The sequence below is a fragment of the Bombyx mori genome, chromosome 26 (genome assembly GCF_030269925.1).
Source record: "Bombyx mori chromosome 26, ASM3026992v2".
Lineage (NCBI taxonomy): Eukaryota > Metazoa > Arthropoda > Insecta > Lepidoptera > Bombycidae > Bombyx > Bombyx mori.
Window position 1 is genome coordinate 3,086,241 of NC_085132.1, and position 20,390 is coordinate 3,106,630.

Consider the following 20,390-nt stretch of genomic DNA (forward strand, 5'->3'; position numbering starts at 1 on the left):
TGGAATGGGGTTTTTAGTGTGGTGCGAATTTAATCGAACCACCTTATCAGGCTGCGCCCGCGTCGTCACTTTCCCTCGAGTTTTTCTGTCACGAATAGTCTCTCTAAACTATCAGGTGTTTTCCGAGCAATACGACCTAACTACTTGAGTGCGCGGCGAAGGCAGAGTGTGGACAGTCTTGTCTTGATCTTCAGTTGTTCTAAGATAGACACATTGGTTCTCTTCGCTGTCCTAGGTCTCCTCCAGCACTTCAGTTCAAAAGCAACCATGCATTTGCGATCAACTGCTTTAAGGGCCAGGCCTCCGCTCCGTACAGGAAAATGGAAAATACCAGAGTAAACACCAGTTTTATCTTCGTTTTCTGGCTAGTGTTACGGTCTTCCCAGATTTTACGGAGCTATGCCATGGCTCCCGTTGCCATTCCGATACGCCATCGTATTTCAGGTTCGCTGGATCCGGTATTGTTAATGTTGGAGCTTAGGTAAGTAAAGTGGTCAACAAGCTCAAGCTTCAGTGCTCATATCCGATCCTACGGACCGAATGGTAAACAGTCGACGTCGCCCTAAGCACGTCATTACGGATCCTCCCAATCCATTAACGGTGCTTTTAGGTACCTCAAGCAGCGGTCACCGTCCTCGTCAAACCCGTCGCTCGCGACGATGGACTCGGCGAGTAAATTAACCCATAGACACAGCCCGCTGAGTCTCGCCGGATCTTCTCAGTGGGTCGCGTTTCCGATCCGGTGGTAGATTCTACGAAGCACTGCTCTTGCTAGGGTTAGTGTTAGCAACATCTCCGGTTTGAGCCCCGAGAGCTCACCTACACGCTAGGGCAACGCTGATATAGTCTCATAAGGCTATTAGCATAGGTAGGAAAAAAAAGGTTTAGTACACACCTATAGGTACAATATCATAGAATTAATTTAAACCTATTATTATATAATTTTTTTTTTAAAGTACTGTTGGCTAAAGTATGAACCGATGGATATTGCGATACTATTTAAACGATACACTACTCTACAAAACATTGTGGTTATTCATGTATGGACCAATGTACTCTGATTTAAATCCGGTACGCCAAAAAAAAATTTAACTCTACTAAAGAGTCCGTAGCACATCCGTTATACATAGGCTGTATGTACAATATTCCATTAGACAAGAAGTTCTCAACTATCAATGTGTTGCGAGGCTTATAAATACGATATTTTTAACTAAGTTGACAGAGGAATTTGGATCTCCAAGGTACATCAACAACAAATCTCTAGTCTATATGCATAGGCCTAATCTTCAGTATCTTAATTTAATCCACACCATGGGTCATAACAACCTATCTTACAGGTTGAAAACAAAACATCCCAAAAAACCTTTTTTTCTCTTCTAAGCAATTCACTGAAGCCATAGAACAAAATTGTACAAGTATTAAAAAAATGAAATGATGAATATATAAAATTACGAATACACTTTACTGTACTTACTTGGCTCGTGTGATAAACAAGAACAGGATCTAGACATTTGTGCCGAAAACGACGGCAGTGAGCCCGATGATGAAGAAGGAATGGGAGACAGCTCCTGACAAACGATCCTACTTTTAGTTTTGGCCTCATTCTGTTGGACTTTTGCATTTGATCCCCTGGTCACACATTGATTGTCTGGCCCACAGCTATGCTTCACGGAAGGATTCTTGAAAGACGGCGGTGGACATTTCGGCTCATTCTGAGTCTGTTTTGGACTCACACAAGGTGGATTTGGGCCGCACGGTATGTTATGGAGTGATTCTGCAGATTCGGAAGAGCAACATGGTGACTGTGGAACTGGCACCGGAGGTATTGGCCTTTGTTTCTTTGTTGAACGATCAACAGAGCCCTTAGAATGCTTTTCTGAACTTTTTTTCGTTTTGCATTGAGCTTTTTCTTTGGCTTTCGGCTCGACCGAAGCACAATCGGGACATGGACAGATAATTTTTATTAAGCCAGCTTTGATATCCTGAATTTTTCCAGGAGTGTATTTCAGGCAGGCGTAATGAGCCCATCTTTTGCAAACACCTTGGCACTGCAGGCCATTTTTATTGCAAACTGTCTGCATGCAAATCTTGCAAGGATTTTTGACTTTACTATTACATGTTCTGTTCATTTTATTTTCATTTCAAACATTAAATTTACTTTCGTTTGGTTGGCATTTTGTAAATTATGTACATAAAAATTTAGACATGTTTAATTCTGAGAATTTTCATCAAAAGTCATTTTCAGATAAGTCAAAGACTAAATTAAAATTTAGGTCTATAATTTATGCTTTTGTATGACATTCTTCTGAAGAATCGGTTTCAAATATCTAATATATAAAATTCTCGTGTCACGGTGTGCGTGATTGAACTCCTCCGAAACGGCTCAACCAATTTTCGTGAATCTTAGCGTGCATATCGGCCAGGATAGAGAATCGGACAACATCTATTTTTCATCCCCCTAAATGTTAAGGGTCCATCCCTAAATTTTATTTTTCATTTTTTAAATATAATTTTTTGTTTTTATTTTTTTATGATACAGCATACAAAAATACACACAACCCTAAATTTTCACTCCTCTACGATCAACCCTTATCTTTTATTTGTTAATTAAAAACTTTATTTTTTTTTGCATGAGTTTTGTTTTTATTTGGTCATGATTTAGAATAAAAAATTTCATATTACTCTGAATTTTTCACCCTTCTACGATCAACCCCTATTTTTTATTTGTTAATCATAAACTTTATTTTTTTTGGCAAGATTATCATTTTTGTTTTTATTTTGTCATGAATTTAAATAAAAAATCTGATGTTACTCTCAAATTTTCATCCCTCTATGATCAACCCCTATTTTTTATTTGTTAATTATAAACTTTGTCATTATAAATTTTGTCATATTCATTGTTTAAAATAAGATGAACGCATTTATCAATATCTATCTTAATAAATTAGTTTTTGTGTGAAACTACCCATTTCGACTAAGACTATTAAACATTCTCCAACATAAATGTTTGCTCTCACTCTGCGAAACATCGTGCCACATGGCGTCGCATCGCGAGAGCATCGGTATCGCAGGATCCGACTGATGCATGACCACGACCACTCTGTCAAGAGTGTACGAATAGGAAGGAAGACTAATAAAACAATTAACATTACTTCTTTACCAACGATCCCGTAAAATTAACGGCAGTTTGGTGTTTAATATCTGATAAGAAGAAATAAGAATTTATCATACTACAATTATAATATTTGATTGCCATCTTGCAACCTTATTGCGGCAGATCCGCATAGTATATCCGCATAGTATAGATTATAAAAAGTAAAAATCGAGATGGAAAAATAGGGGTTGATCGTATAAAAGTGAAAATTGAGAGTAATATGATTTTTTTTTATTTTAAGTCATGACAAAATAAAAAAAAATCTTGCCAAAAAAATGGAACCATATTTCAAAGTGTATATGGCTTAAAAACTTCTACAAGTTTGAACCTTACGGCGAACATACCTAACTAATTTTCAATATTGCAAAACCAATACATAAATCTTTGTGAAATATAAGTGATTTAAGCTTTCAATTACGTAGCCTCGACCTCGAAGATACAGATTATTTTTGATTGTCACCCTCCAAAAAGGGCTTACATAATAAAGGTGATATCAGGGACAGTCTATTTGGGAGAGAAAAAAGTATTCAGTGTGCGCACTCAATTCATAGTACCAGTATTATTACCTTTATTTTCTGGTGGTATTGATTGGTGCTAGGGTACTCATGTCTCAAGGTGGGCAGCGGCATATACTTTTTTTTATGTTGCTCGTCCACAATCAAAGTAATAAATACACAAATTTGAAGTCGTCGTGACGTAAGAGATAAGACGTCCGGTGCATTCGTGTTGAGCGATGCACCTGTGTTCGAATCCCAGGCGGGTACCAATTTTTCTAATGAATTACGTACTCAACAAATTATGTTCACGATTGACTTCCACGGTGAAGGAATAACATCGTGTAATAAAAGTGAAACCCGCAAAATTATAATTTGCGTAATTACTGGTGGTAGGACCTCTTGTGAGTCCGCACGGGTAGATACCACCGCCCTGCCTATTTCTGCCGTGAAGCAGTAATGCGTTTCGGTTTGAAGGGTAGGGCAGCCGTTGTAACTATACTGAGATCTTAGAACTTATATCTCAAGGTCGGTGGCGCATTTACGTTGTAAATGTCCATGGGCTCCAGTAACTACTTAACACCAGGTGGGCTGTGAGTTCGTCCAACCATCTAAGCAATAAAAAGTTCTCATATTTTGATGTAGGGCCAGTCTTATTATTTTTACTATGGTATATAAACATTTTATAGGGCTGGCAGAACGTTTGTCCGTTATTTTCAAATAATCTTTATTCTGAAACTGTTTTTAAATGAACACTTTTTTCCTCCAATCGATTATTCTAAATTCTAATAGAACACTACCTACAGTTTTAGGCTTTTTAATAAACCTCATATATAAGGCACCCAACAAACGTAAAACGCAAACACAAACGCAAACAAAGCAAACAAAAAAACATGAATTGTTCGTCACCCGAAATACCCGAATACTTATTTCTGTTTCAGTAATCAGTAAATTTGCTGTAGAAGATAGGTTGTATGGGTTATGTTCTTTTTGTTTTTCTACTTTGACGAATGAAGCAAAAATATTTATTGTAAAATTTTAGGGACTTTTTGGCGGGAACGCAAGGAGCGAAGTTGTGTGAATTGTTTTATTTTTTCTATTTAGTGTCTCTTCAGGATTAACTGTGTAATAACAGTGGTTTATTGTTTATTATCAGTGAAAGTGCAACAATGTGGGAAAATTAAACAAAGCCGCTGGACGTAGCTTCTCGGGATCCTCTAAAAAGTCCACTGAAAAAGTCTCAGTAAATAACCACCATTTTACTGAGATTATAATTCATCCCATATTATCTCATCTCATTTAATTTCATGCCAAATAGTTAAGTCTCAAATTAATTAACTGCATTTTATTTCGCTCTTTCATTTTTTATCAAAATGAATATAAAATATTAAGCTGTATGGTATAATACTTTTGCCTTTCCAGTTAGAAAAAAAGGACTACTACTGTCAAATTTTAAGGTTATATTCGTAGGTAACCTCTTCCAGTTTGTGAAACCAAAATAACTTTTGTTTTACCCGTTATTTAAATAAACATTCAAAATGCCGTTCATGAAAGGAAGAGCGCCTATAAGACGCACATTGAACTACTTAAATGCCGGGAAGCTAGTCCTGAAAGACAAAATTAAGGTGTTTTCAGTAGCCTACAACATAACAGGCCAAAATAATGTAGGAACAAAAGAGTTCTGCTTTTGGTATCTACCGCAAATACAATACAAAAATCCAGACGTACAAATAGTAACTTTAAAAAATTTAACGCCTTCCCCTTTCATAAAATGCTATCTTGACGATGGAAGAAAAATTTTAATTGACGTAGACAATAAATCGAAAGAAGATATCTTAGAACATTTACTACATACTGTAGGTGAGTGAAAACTAAAGATAATATAAACAAAAAAACGTATATTATTTGCCTGATTCTTGATATCTTTTAATCGCACTTGAAGAACACAACCATGTCTCATCAGATGTGAAGGGGTCCCTCAATCACATAAAGATCATGAATTCTACCAGAAACAATGTGATATATGAGATTTAAGTCACAATTGTATCATACTAAAGCTGTTACTTCTTCAAAGTCAAAATGCAATACAGGATTCTGCAAAAACAGACAGCCACTATGGAAAATGATATTAAGCTTTGATTAATAGTTTATTTACACACTTTTATTAATTTTTTTATTGCTTAGATGGGTGGACGAGCTCATAGCCCACCTGGTGTTAAGTGGTTACTGGAGCCCATAGACATCTACGATGTAAATGCGCTACCCACCTTGAGATATAAGTTCAAAGGTCTCAAGTATAGTTACAGCGGCTGCCCCACCCTTCAAACCGAAACCCATTACTGCTTCACGGCAGAAATAGGTAGGGTGGTGGTACCTATCCACGCGGACTCACAAGAGGTCCTACCCGGTATAATATCAAATTCTTCAATATACGAGCATCCAACATGTATTTTACAAGTAAATTCACTATCATAGGCTCTGGCTAAATAACAGTTGATATATCAATGTCTTTTGTTCATTTCCATGCTTTTAACATTAACTGTGAATAATTTTATTATTTTAAAAAAATAAATTTATTTTCAGGGAAATCAAAAGAAACATTAGATTTGGAATTGTTAAAGGCTGAGAAAAAGGATAACCCTGCAAATTTTGGTGTTGGATGTGATAGATCGTGCATGTGTGAAGTTTTCGGGCAGGTGCCCTGCTCTGGTGTTGTGCCATTACCGAAATTCATGAGAGGAAAATATAAGAATCAAACTGATTAAATAAAATTAATTGGCCATTCAATAACATGTCTGTGTGATTTGTTTTCTAGTTATGCAGATCGTAGGAAAGTAGTTGTAGTTGTCCATGGTCAGCCTGTCATCAATTGATTGCAAGCATAGGGTCTACGTGCTTCTAGTCTCTATGACGTGTATGATAACACACTCATGACACATGATAATTCACTGTTGTATATTAAGAGGAACTTGAAATTGTTTCTCTGGATTTACACACAGATGAGTGTACCACAAAATAAAACTGTTGGTTAAATATTCTTCTTTTTTTTAAATAAAACAAAGATATAATGTATTATAGAGTGTTCAGAACATGCATCAATGATTGTGATAAGTTTAGTAGTTTATAGTTAAGATATTTGTTAATTATTTTTGGGATTTAGATTGGTGCCTAGTCTATCACTTGGTCTATAATAAATTTCGCAATTGAAATTCCTTTTCTAATGTCTCAATGCAAATTGATAATGAAACAGTGGAAGTCTTGCAGGTGGTAATACTCAAGTTATTCTAATTTACACAGTCTGTGTGTAATTAATTGTTAAGATATGTTAATGTATAAGTGGTAAATCAATATTAACGAATAAAACATTTAAAATAATGGAGTGTAAGCATTGCCAATGTGAATACATGCAAAATGAAGAAAGGATTTAAATAAACTTCGTAACTGTTGAATTAAACAAATTATAATCGTTTTCATTTAAGGTTTTATTATTTTTACGTAACAAATTCAGACATTTCACGAATACAGAAATACCGAAGACATGTCACATGTTAATGTGTCGTGACGGATTACTTCAGGTAACTTCTTTTAATATTTATCTTCATATATATAATTCTACTACGATTTTACGGCACGGTATGGACATGTGATGCGTAGAGAGAAGATGCATGTGACTTGGAGATGTATGGAAATGGTAGTGCAAGGTAGAGGGGGAAGAAGTCGACCTAAGAAAACATGGATGGAGTGTGTGAATGACGATATGAGAGAGAGAGGAGTGAGTGTTGAGATGATTGCTGATAGAAGAGAATGGAAGAGAAAAATTAGCTGTGCCGACCCCACCTAGTAGGATAAGGTGGAGAAAAAGAAGAGAGATGTATAATTCTACTGTACGTGTGTATGTCACTGAACTCCTAAACGGCTGGACCGATTTGAATGGATTTTTTGAATGCATTTAACTAGCGCCTTGAATGGTTTAGATTCACAAATTAGTCCGGCAGGTGGCGCTGCAGTCGGTATCTAGGTTATTTATGTATACTGCAACTAAACGGCTGGATCGACTTGAATGAATTTTTGTGTATGCATTAACAGGACAAAGTCTGTCGGGTCCGCTAGTCTAGTATAAAATTTGTAGACTATCCATTGCTGTAAATAATCGGTAACTCTTAAAATTTGTAGCCTTTTACTGCATTAGCCATTAATGCGGCCGCAATGTAATGCATGTTCTCAATCGCGTTGAAAGTTCTAGAATTTAAATGACAGAATAGCTTGTCGTCGACCTCCTCGCCACGAGGACACGTGTGGAAGAACAACCAGCTACAGCACGTATTTCTTTGTATATCCTGAAAAAAAAACGAAAATAATAATGATAATAATCAATGTAACAGAAAAATGATATTCGCCCGTGATCATAAAAACTTAAGTATTCGAAACGTCAGAAGTAATATTATGTATTATGATGAAAAATACCTATTTAATTCACGATGAATTTGGTTTTAAGAAAGCTTAACAGCCTGGCCACGGGACATTCGCCGATGCGAATATTCGCGCGGTGCGAACGGCGAAGCGTCTAGCGACTAAAACAAGCGCATAGAAATGTACCTAACAAGCCACGCGCACCGGCGACCGGCGAAGCGACCGGCGAAATGTACCGAGCGAATCGCGCGATGCGGCGGGCGAGCAAAACAAATGCATGAATACGGACGGCGCGAGCCACGGAGTCGAGCGGTAGTCGCGGCGAATAGTGCAGTGATTAAATGAGTTTAGTTGTTTTCGCCGCGAAAAATTAACGCCGAAATTTTTATATTTTTTATTTATTTTTTATTTTATATTTTTAAAGTCGTCGTGGCCTAACGGACGTCCGGTGCAATCGTGTTGAGCGATGCACCGGTGTTCGAATATCAGGCGGGTACCAATTTTTGTAATGAAATACGTACTCAACAACACTCAACGTTCACGATTGATTTCCACGGTGAAGGAATAACATCGTGTGATAAAAATGAAATCTTCAAAATAATAATTTGCGTAATTACTGGTGGTAGGACCTCTTGTGAGTCTACACGGGTGGGTACTACCACCCTGCCTATTTCTGCCGTGAAGTAGTAATGCGTTTCGGTTTGAAGGGTGAGGCAGCCATTATAACTATACTTGAGACCTTAGAACTTATATCTCAAGGTGGGTGGCGCATTTACGTTGTGGATGTCTATGGGCTCCAGTAACCACTTAACACAAGGTGGGCTGTGAGCTCGTCCACCCATCTAAGCAATAAAAAAATAAAATAGCTGAAATACTAGCTAGACCAGCTATTTGGAAGTCTAGCCACCCAAAGTATTTCTCGTACTTCTTGTGGAATTCTCCATCTATAGGTATACTCCGATTCTTATTCAAATCATGTACTTCACAATCTTTTCCAAATAATAGGTCCTGAACCAAAAAACTATTAATTTGTAAGCAATATCGAGATAATTTCGATATAGACATTTCGCTGTCGGACTTCCTTACTAGTCGCGGCGGCGAACGTGAGTACCCGTGGCCTGCAAACGGTGCTGCGCGAATGGTCGCCTCGCCCACCGCTTCGCTGTTCGCACCGCCGATCCCCGTGGCCAGGCCGTAAGTGTCGGATTGATCGAAAGGGTTGCTATCGGCCAATTGTTTTCAGAGCTTCTTTGCAACTATTGAGCACGATTTCAGTGAAAAGATTTTAAAAGCACCGTCACGAACCATTAGTGTATGTCCAGATACTAAATTAAATTTAATTCCAATTAAAAACATCGAACTGTTGATGTTAATAAAACCCTCTAATTACATAGATAAATGTCGCGTATTAAGGGAAATGTCGCTTAAGCCAAATATCCTTTCACCCCTCGATATTAATATCACCCCTATTTTAACACTAGTTTCACCTAAAACCTTAAGATTCAAATTTACGATTTTCGATTGCTAAAACAGTTCTGAGAGGTTGGAGGTGTGAGCGCAGAACAATGGGTTCGGTGTGCTCCTTTGTTTGTTATTGTCCTTGGGCATCGTGAACCACGAGGTAGGTCGTAAGATTATGAACACCATCGTCAGACATCATAGGGCCGAATAGGGTGATCGAGCTTAGCAAACGAAAACGAATGACAGTTCTTAGGACGGAGGCACCGCTCTTCGAGAAGGCTGGTTGATAAGTGTGATGGCGTCTACGCACAGAACACTATTATTTATTTCTAGCGAAGCGTCTACGCGCCTCCATCGGCTAGGTTCGGTCGTAGCACGAAGTTAACCGAGTTCCGACGATACCGCAATAGGCATGATGACTAATTTTCAATATCTATTCTATGATATTCAGAAGTATCTATAAAAATATATCATATTTCTGTAGAAAATACAGGTTTCATGCAATAAAATGAAATTTAAATTTAAAGTTTTTATTTCGCGCTAAAACGCTGTTCAGTGTCATGGCGTCGATCCTTACGTCACGGATTAGTAAACTTCAGTACGTTTTTTTTTTTTTTTTTTTTATGATTGAAAGTTTACTGCTGGCCCGAAGGCCTTTCCAGTTTCACCAGGACAGGTGGGCGAGCAAAGGCTCAGCCAAGAGGGGTGGGATTTGCTAACAACTGCCCGAGCGCCTCCGAAGGAGACCTAATAACTCAAGAGCAATTGTTTCGCGAATGAATCTACTACCGGATCGGAATCGCGACCCGCTGAGAAGATCCGGCGAGAAACTCAGCGGGCTGATGCATGGGTTAGGTTGCACGTCGAGTTCGACGAGTACGGTTACCGGGGTCCCTAAGCCTGCCCCTAGTATTAGAGCTGAAGGTATCTAATGCAAAGGTTATTGGATCTGATGGATCCGTAAGGACGTGTCTAGGGCGTCGACGGTGACTGGCTCCTGCATGATCAGGATTCGGGGAGTAGTCAGCGGCGGCAACGATAAGGCGATTATCATGACGCATAGCCTACTTCAGTACGTCAATAGTAAACAGATGCTTGATGAACTTCAGTACGTCAATAGTAAACATTAGATGATTGATGAACTACGATTATAAAATGTATTTTAGCGACAGGTAAAGCGAAAACAATAGTTTTTCTGTTAACATTGCAGTGATCGCGCGTAAGCTCAAACGAAACAAGATGACGTTTATTAAGGTGTGACGTAATTCACTCTGATTGGTGTTTAAGCTATCATGGCTGATTGTTGTATTTTGTAGATTTATTTTAACAAATAAATCATCAATCTCGTCATTAATATGAAAATAAATACATTTTTCAAAATCCTTGAATCCTGTTTCATTAGATCAATTTAATATTTTGGCGATACTTGACTACTGTCATCATGCCTTCTCTCGGGAATCGTGCTGCGTTTCGTTTAGCTACCAAACTAATAACCGTCATAAAATATACATGCGACGGAATAAAAAATACTACAAGATAAACTCACTTCAATCGAAAATTTAAATAGTTCAATTTTATCCCTATGCTTTGTGGTTGGACCAGCGATGACGACGCACGTATTTTTCAAAACATCGTTTTTATCGCTGCACTGCTTTACTTCCGTTGCCGACTGTGCTGTCAACTCTTCGCTGCTTTTGTAAAGGAGCGGGCTCACTGGACATTTCTGCACAAATAAATTAAATGTATATATTAATTATACCGAAGTAGACGTCTATTTCAATCGTGTCATTGTCAATCTTTATTGATGATCTTAAACTCATCAGTGGAAAGGCACCTTATTATAAGACGATAAATTGACTTGATAAACGATTATCCGTACCTACATCATTTGCTTTTGATCAAACTTTGACACAAGCAATCTTACTGGTGGTAGGACCTCTTGTGAGTCCGCGCGGGTAGGTACCACCACCCGGCCTATTTCTACCGTGAAGCAGTAATGCGTTTCGGTTTGAAGGGTGGGATAGCCGTTGTGAGACCTTAGAACTTATATCTCAAGGTGGGTGGCGCATTTACGTTGAAGATGTCTATGGGCTCCAGTAACCACAACACCAGGTGGGCTGTGAGCTCGTCCACATATCTAAGCAATAAAAAAAAAAAAAAAAAAACAAGCAATTAGGACTGTTAATAAAAGCGTAGGTTAGTTACATATAGATATGTATTAGGATTCAATATATAGTTCGTATTTGACAGTGTTAACAGTATTCAAAAGAGACGCTACTATTTTTTACCAAATATTTTAATCATAAATTGTGTTCACCTCACAGCAACATTTAAACTTGAAGTTTGCTCCCAACATTGGACAGAGTAGTAAGTAGGAGTTGAGTATGGGATGGGGTGGTCCCATATATGACACGTTGACGCATCTCATACTGCCAAATTCTTCCTATAATGTAACAAATTATGTAAATTTTCTCGTTTTCTGTTTTTTTTTTTATTTATTGCCTTTGTAGGCAGACGAGCATACGGCCCACCTGATGGTGAGTGGTTACCGTCGCCCATGGACTTCAGCAATGCCAAGGGCAGAATGTTTATTGAATGAACGAAATTTAATGTCAAACAATGTCGAGTTTTTGTCTACATTAATTTTAACTTAATTATCCCTCACTCACGTGTATATTATATTATTTTCGAACTTACGTACGAATATTTAGTTTGGTATAAAATATTGAAACAAATACAAAATGGCGGTGGGCCATTGAATGTGCTCCGCGCTTGAAAAAATATATTTGAATGTTTTTGTTGTATTTGTCTTTGTTCAAAACATAATAAATATATGCGATCGATATTACTTATTATTATATTACTTATTTGGTCACAACACTACAACTATAAAATTGGAACTGTCATCGAGAAAATAAAGAAATGGATATAGTATACCTAGGTAATGTTACATTGTAATATTCTACGCTTTTCGCAAGCTACATGAAATTTTAAATCAATGTTTTGCGAAGTTTTTAATGTTTATTCACAGAAAAAATGTCATAGCTAACAATTATAGCCATAATAGTGGCCAAAGATTGTATGCTTGCGTGGGTCCTTGATCTCATGCAGATGACAGGAACTAGGGATTTCTCAGCGAACCTCTGAACGCACATGTGTGTAGTGGTGGACACGAAAATTACATCGGACATGAACGAGAATATGCTGAAATGTTCAAGATTATTTATTTTTAAACAACTAAACTTTTTGAAGTACGCGATATTATGAGCTTTTTCAACGTGATGGGAAAATCATTCACTAATTCGATACGACACTATCATGTCCCCCTTTAGCTGTAGGATGAGTGTGAATATACATCACAACTGTAATGAAGTGGATATTAAATATGTACATAAATGCTATATTTTCTATGTAAACTATACGTTCATTGCGAAACCTATGCGCTCTGTTATTTAAAAGTCATAATATGTTCTATCACTGATTTTTACAGAACGTCACGCAGGTATGCAACGGAAGAAGACATCAAACTACTATTGAAATTAAGTACTTGTCAAATGTCAGTAGTAGTAGTTGTTGTATTTTTCCAACTGGAAAGGCAAATGTATCATACCATACGGCCTAATATTTTATATTTTTTTTGTGAAAAATGTTAATAGGAATTGAAATGAAATGAAAAGAATTTGGAACATTAATCAAATAGCTTGAAATTAAATTAGTCAATTCAATTGGCAAAATATTAGTCATTTACAATTTAGAAATCTAAACATAATGTGACTATCAACACTGAGGTTTGAGATTGACATTCGACAGACTTTTGGCGGGAACATATCTTCCTTTTTCCCTTACTCTAATGCCCGTATCTTTAGACGTTTCGTAAAATAGTCCTCCACTCTTAACTCATCCGATGATGCTCAAGAATTCCCTCCAAACTTACTCGAGTTTGGTATTTTTAGTCGACCATTACAATATTCCTCAACTGTCCTCGAGTGAGGTAATAATGATGAAAATTTGATCAAGCTAGCATCAAACCCATAGACTTCTGTAGTCTATGGTCATTGTTTAATGTCAAAGTCAAGCTGCCGCTGTCTGTTTGCAACTAGATGAACTTGTTTGATGTATTAGTTGCTGAGTTATTCGTAAATATGTGTGCGTGTGGTAAATCTGAAAGTGTATTATTTATTTTCTAACCTATTATTATTTTAGATTTCGGATCCGGCTTTGTATTTTTATTCGCCGCTTTTGTGTGATTTTGGTTGCATCGTGTTGTTGAAGTGCTTTTCCACAACCACCAGTTTATTATTATATAAATAAAACTTATAATCGCATTGACTTTATTTATCAGGTAGTAAGCAAAATATGACTCTTATGTAGGTAAATAAAATAAACTTCGTTTCAAATGTCTAACCTCGAACTATTTACTTTATTAATAAATATTATCAAAATTAAATTATCAAAATATGCGGGAATCATGCACACACATGCCATTGCACAACAATATCATATATTTCCATTTGCGGTCCACATACTATTTGGATATTGATAGAAAACCAGCCTTGAGGAACGTTCAAGGTACGTCGCGACGTACCTTGACTTGACAGTTCGCTTACTTCACTCCAGTTAGGAAAATTTTCCAAGGACGTTTGAGTGGAGTTTATTTTTACGACTAAGCATACCAAAACGCGCGTTGGAGGTTGAGTCGAGTCGAGTTAAGCTCGTGTGAACGACTAAAGATACGGGTGTCAGTCTCGGAAATCTAAAGTTTTATATTTGTATAAATATAAGCAAGACTTATAAATTAGTTCGCCAAAAAAGTTTCACTTCTGACATGTGTACTTTGTACGCACGCACTTTTTTTTTTAAATCTGGTTAAATATATAATAAATTAAAAGCCCTGCTACAATGACTCAGGCATACGAAAACGGCCTCGTGAACTTTCCATTCCGTTTCTTCGTCAGTGTATGCCCTCTTCATACTGAACTGTAGTATCTTTTTTCAGCCTACATTCGAGTCGAATAATTCTCGGTTTTGGCAAAAGCTCTTGCTAATTTATGCTCTTAACTACAGCCAATGAATACGTCATATTACTTGACCACAGACACGCGAAGTTTGGGTCGGTTTTAAAATTATTTAATATATTATGGTAGTTTTAACTTCAAATTGTCTGCACTTCATACCTGCCATTATAGTCATGATCCCAAACTACTCGATCCGTAATATTGACGTCAAAAGCTCCGAGTAGTGTAGCAGCTTTTGATACGGCCATATTTAAGATTGGCTCGTTCACCTCTTGCAAAATCATCACTTTTGTATTTTTCAAGACATCCTGATTTTTTAATGAAACACAAAATTGTTAAATTTCCTTTCGATTATTTCTAAATAATTTGGACAGTGACATCTTGCCAACGAAAAATGTACAGTACCCGACAATAAATATTGCATATCGGTCTTTGGAAAGTGAGTCGGCTAATTTCGGCTTCGGTGTTATGCACTACCTATCAGTGTGCTTAGTTCGAGTTTTCAAATTTGTATGGAGTTGGAACAGCGCTTCTAGGGTTTCAAGAAGTTAAAGAAAACTCTCACTAAGCATAATGTCGTTTGTTGGACGTTCTTCTAGTGCAATCGGACTGTTATTGTTTTGTGCGACAGAGATAGCGCTCTGCGGAGCCGAAATTAGCCGACAATTTTTTTTTTTTTTTAATTGCTTAGACGAGTGGACGAGCTATAGCCCACATGGTGTTAAGTGGTTACTGAAGCCCATAGACATCTACAACGGCTGCCCCACCCTTCAAACCGAAACGCATTACTGCTTCACGGCAGAAGTAGGTAGGGTGGTGGTACTTACCCGTGCGGACTCACAAGAGGTCTTACCACTAGTAATTACGCAAATTATAGTTTTGCGGGATTATTACACGATGTTATTCCTTCACCGTGGAAGTCAATCGTGAACAGTTGTCAAGTACGTATTTCATTAGAAAAATTGGTACCCGTCTGCGGGATTCGAACACCAGTGCATCGTTAGATACGAATGCACCGGACGTCTTGTTCGTTAAGCCATGACGACTTCAACTATCTCTTTCCAAAGACCGATGTGCAATATTTACTGTCGGGTACTGTACATTTTTTGTTGGCAAGACGCCACTGTCCAAATTATTTAGAAATATTTTCCAAAGGTACCTATCCAATGAGCAATATTTATAGTCAGATACTTCTATATTTATTTCTTCAACTAGCGGCCCGCCCCGGCTAGGTTACATTATAGGAGTTTCAGTAAGGATCCCTAATTTTTTTGAAAATATAATAAATATAGCCTATGTCACCCGGGGATAGCATAGCTTTCCAACAGTGAAAGAATTTTTCAAATCTGTTCAGTAGTTTCAGAGCCTATTCAAAACAAACAAACAAATCTTTCCCCTTTACAATATAAGTATAAGTATATATTATATATTGAAAATAACACTTCCGGCATATTTACAATGATGTCTCGGCAATTATGAAGAGATCGCTGCTGACCAGTGCAGATTCATGAAACATAAAAAGTGGTAGGTATGTTATGAATTTTGGGAACAAATTCGTTCATTAACATCTGCGCAAAATATCGCATCAAAATTTTTAAACGTACAAATATCAAAACTGTTCGATTACAGAGGAGGGATTATTCAATATTTGGGTTTCAATGCAGTTTTAATAGAAAGACGGAAGCCTTAATTATAATAAACAGCCAATAAGATATATATTTACAATTCTTTTCTGATGTGTGTTCCGATATTTACATTTTAAATTAATGGCGCTAGTAATAACATCGAGGACCATTTCAGCAGTCCACTGTTTGAAACATATTAGGTGTTGAGGTTTCGGACATCTAGGAAAATAAGGAAAATAAGTAAAATTAGCGTAGTCTGCAGGCGGTAAAGTATATCTATGATGACTAGATTACATCATTCAATTAAATGAAAATGATTTATTTCAGAAACGAGTTTCTAAAGAATCATTGAAAGATAATGCAAATTACCATTTAAATATCAATATTTCTAAATAAATAATAAGTATATAGTAATACTGGATACTATATATACTAGGTATCCGGCTAAGACTATGGATAATGTATCAGGTCAAGATCTTACAAAAAAAAGCCACTTAAGCTACCTTTTTTTTTATTGCTTAGATGGGTGGACGTCCACACAGCCCACCTGGTGTTAAGTGGTTACTGGAGTCCATAGACATCTACAACGTAAATGCGCCACCCACCTTGAGATATCAGTTCTAAGGTCTCAAGTATAGTTACAACGGCTGCCTCGCCCTTCAAGCCGAAACGCATTACTGCTTCACGGCAGAAATAGGCAGGGTGGTGGTACCGTCCCGTGCGGAGTCTCAAGAGGTCCTACCACCTTGAGCTCATAGTTATTTCTATTCTGATTTCCAATCTTTAAGTACACAGCAGAGTTCAGATAAGTAGACCTATGTAAATCAAGTTAAATACTACTTATCGTAATATCAATGTTTTCATAGGGTATTGGCAAATAAACATTAAATTCATTTAAGCCAATATGAGAATAAAATATTATTGAGTATCGTGAAACTGAATGGAGTATTGGATGGAGTATTTGCCTTTTACCTCACCATCTAATGGTACTTGAGCACTGGGATATTTTAAAACCTTCAGTCCTATTTAGAGCAAGTCTTCGAAGGTAGATATTGCCGACGTTTAGACTAAATCAAACCTCAAATTTCTTGGCACTGTCGTTTCCTTTGAAAGCGTTTGAGGCAAAAACTTGCAGTGTCGTTTTTTTTACTTTTTTTTATTTTTTTATTGCTTAGATGGATGGACGAGCTCACAGCCCACCTGGTGTTAAGTGGTTACTGGAGCCCATAGACATCTAGAACGTAAATGCGCCACCCACCTTGAGATATAAGTTCTAAGGTCTCAAATATAGTTACAACGGCTGCCCCACCCTTCAAACCGAAACGCATTACTGCTTCACGGCAGAAATAGGCAGGGCGGTGGTACCTACCCGTGCGGACTCACAAGAGGTCCTACCACCAGTAATTACGCAAATTATAATTTTGCGGGTTTGATTTTTATTGCACGATGTTATTCCTTCACCGTGGAGGTCAATCGTGAACATTTGTTGAGTACGTATTTCATTAGAAAAATTGGTACCCGCCAGCGAGATTCGAACACCGGTGCATCACTCGATACGAATGCACCGGATGTCTTATCCTTTAGGCCACGACGACTTCAACTTCACGACGACAGGATTCTAGATCAGTATTTAATAGACGAAATCAAACTTACGGCTTACAGCATTGTTGAAGTCTAAATTGTTGAACCATGGGTAAAGTTTTATTGAAACACTCAAATAATTTCATTTTCTTTATGGTACGTATTTACAGAAAATTTGTCTTTTAAATGACGTCCAATCCAAAATTGTATTTAGGTTAGTTTTCGTTAGTTAGTTAAATGATCCCTTTCATGTCCCTTTCATTGTCGCTTCTGTCATTACTTTCCGAAAAAGTATAGTTTTATTCTCATCTCTTTATAACTAAGATCTTTTATCTGAATAAACTTTTTCCTTTCTATGTTTAGGTTCCCCCCATAATAATGTAAAAAAGATTGAAGTATTTGGAGACCTATAAAACTTGGTATCATTTTACTTAAATATTTTTTTAATACGTCATAAAACGGAAATTATTTTTATTTATGGAAAATTATTTTAAATTATAACAAAAGATCAAAATATCATAAAAATACTTTCGTTCTGCTGAGAAGTAAATATTTTCGAATCAAAATAATTAGTTTTAGGTAATAAGTTTAACTTTCCAATTTTGCAACACCCACATCAATATACATCGAATATACCTACACGATTTGCAACACCCACATCAATATACATCGAATATACCTACACGATGGATTTAAAATTTGGTCACGTTGCCTCAATCGTGCTTGCAAGGTTTTGGTTGCTAATTAGTCCGAAGTTGGGAGGTCGAATGGCGCCGAACTCCAAAGAGAATTGGAAGGTGAAAATGAATTAAAATGTCCTAAATCATTCAAAAGTCGTTACACTTATTTTGATATAAGTTTCATTACAGTTTTTTATGTTGCTTAAATGAGTGGACGGGATCATGCCCCACCTGGTGTTGGGTAGTTAGTAGTTAGTAATAGAGTAGTAGAACATTTAAAATGCGGCCACCTGCTTGACTGAAGTAAATTTTTTTTCTTTGTTCTTTTTTTTCCTTCCTGCCATCCTTCCTTACTAACCGGGAAAAAACGTCCGTAACGTAAGATTTTTATTAGTAATGGACACAGTGTACGACTTGAACTTTGTAATAACGTAGAAAAAATAACATATATTTTTTATATTTTTATCAATAAAAAAATCATAATAAAAAATGTATATACCCGAATAATTATTTTCTTTATGCCTCGAATAGAACTTAAAATTCATATTTTTATAATAAGGAACTTCGTTCCTATCCGGTGTCCCACGACACCACACATTTTTTAGATGGGTGGACGAGCTGACAGCCCACCTGGTGTTCTACAACGTAAATGCGCCACCCATCTCGAGATATAAGTTCTAAGGTCTCAAGTATAGTTACAGCGGCTGCCCTACCCTTCATCAAACCGAAACGCATTACTGCTTTACGGCAGAAATAGACACGGTGGTGGTACTCACAAGAGGTCCTACCACCAGTAATTACGCAAATTATAATTTTGCGGGTTTGATTTTTATTACAAGACTAGCTGACCCGGCAGACTTCGTAGTGTCTCAATCGATAAATAAAAGACTTAAGCTTTTCTATACAATCAACTTAAAACAAACAATACGAATCCCGGTCCGACGGGGGACACATCAAAGGAAAAACAAAATTGTTATTTTTATTTAATTCCGAGCAATTTCATATTTATCTACCTTTTAAACCTTCTCTGGACTTCCACAAACAATTCAAGACCAAAATTTGCCAAATCGGTCCAGCCGTTCTCGAGTTTTAGCAAGACTAACGAACAGCAATTAATTTTTATATAGGTATATATAGGTACATATAGATGTTATTCCTTCAGCGTGGAAGTCAATCGTAATCATTTGTACAAATTTAATTTGAGCATCTTAATAGTAAGTACATCTGTCCCACCCTACAAACTGAACGGTCGTGGTACCTATTCGTGTGGGCTCACAAAACCTCGTACCAGCATTGCTATAACAAGTTGTATTTAAATGCGAGTATGTTTATCATAATTAAGTACCTACCTATGAGAATACACGTTGCGATGATAAGCTCAATAATACACGTTGTAAAGCCAATAAATACTTAATACTTTTTACTGGTGGTAGGACCTCTTGTGAGTCCGCGCGAGTAGGTACCACCACTCCGCCTATTTCTGCCGTGAAGCAGTAATGCGTTTCGGCTTGAAGGGTGGGGTAACCGTTGTAACTATACTTGAGACCTTAGAACTTATATCTCAAGGTGGGTTGCGCATTTACGTCGTAGATGTCTGTGGGCTCCAGTAAGCATTTAACACCAGGTGGGCTGTGAGCTCGTCCACCCGTCTAAGCAATAAAAATAATAATAATACATTAGACCACCAAAATGATACTAAGGGTTGGGTTTACGACGAGGTGTCACCATTGTGGACACGACCTGGACACGGCGGAGCATACGCTCGCTGTCTGCCCCGCTTGGGAGGTGCAGCGCCGTGTCTTGCTCGCAAAGATAGGACCTGACTTGTCGCTGCCTGGCGTCGTGGCGTCGATGCTTGGCGGCGATGAGTCATGGAAGGCTATGCTCGACTTCTGCGAGTGCACCATCTCGCAGAAGGAGGCGGCGGGGCGAGTGAGGCAAAGCTCTCCTCACTACGCAGAAACCCGCCG

At 37.4% G+C, this 20,390-nt stretch overlaps 2 protein-coding genes across 4 annotated transcripts; one reads left to right on the forward strand and one right to left on the reverse strand.

Annotated features, from left to right (window-relative positions):
* The first annotated feature begins 5,110 nt into the window (after nucleotides 1-5,110).
* On the forward strand, nucleotides 5,111-6,724 carry mRpS25 (mitochondrial ribosomal protein S25). Its single transcript, NM_001046898.1, is given in 2 exon segments — nucleotides 5,111-5,508; nucleotides 6,232-6,724. Coding segments are annotated over 2 exon segments (504 nt in total). The 5' UTR covers nucleotides 5,111-5,186; the 3' UTR covers nucleotides 6,414-6,724.
* A 382-nt stretch (nucleotides 6,725-7,106) lies between these two features.
* LOC101738188 (ornithine carbamoyltransferase) lies at nucleotides 7,107-18,136 on the reverse strand. 3 transcript variants are annotated; one of them, XM_062676305.1, is made up of 8 exons: nucleotides 17,813-18,135; nucleotides 16,663-16,740; nucleotides 16,258-16,378; nucleotides 14,694-14,842; nucleotides 12,570-12,723; nucleotides 11,837-11,962; nucleotides 11,066-11,242; nucleotides 7,107-7,985 (listed from the first exon to the last, which is right to left on the reverse strand). In XM_062676305.1, the coding sequence occupies exons 3-8, from the start codon at nucleotides 16,327-16,329 to the stop codon at nucleotides 7,809-7,811; spliced, it is 855 nt and encodes a 284-aa protein (XP_062532289.1). In that variant the 5' UTR covers nucleotides 16,330-16,378; nucleotides 16,663-16,740; nucleotides 17,813-18,135; the 3' UTR covers nucleotides 7,107-7,808. The 3 variants fall into 3 exon arrangements, with proteins under 3 accessions (XP_062532289.1, XP_021208168.1, XP_004933038.1); XM_021352493.3 differs by lacking the exon at nucleotides 16,663-16,740 and having other exon boundaries at nucleotides 17,820-18,136; XM_004932981.5 differs by lacking the exon at nucleotides 16,663-16,740 and having other exon boundaries at nucleotides 17,813-18,136.
* Nucleotides 18,137-20,390: the final 2,254 nt, after the last annotated feature.

What these genes read in the sequence shown, in the direction of transcription:
- LOC101738188 (XM_004932981.5), bottom strand. Translation starts at nt 17,886, where the DNA reads ATGAAATTATTTGAGTGTTTCAATAAAACTTTACCCATGGTTCAACAA. An exon ending in CTTCAACAATGCTGTAAGCC is followed by an intron (nt 16,379 to 17,812) that starts GTAAGTTTGATT and finishes TTATTTTCCTAG; the next exon opens with ATGTCCGAAACCTCAACACC. An exon ending in ACACACATCAGAAAAGAATT is followed by an intron (nt 14,843 to 16,257) that starts GTAAATATATAT and finishes TTAAAAAATCAG; the next exon opens with GATGTCTTGAAAAATACAAA.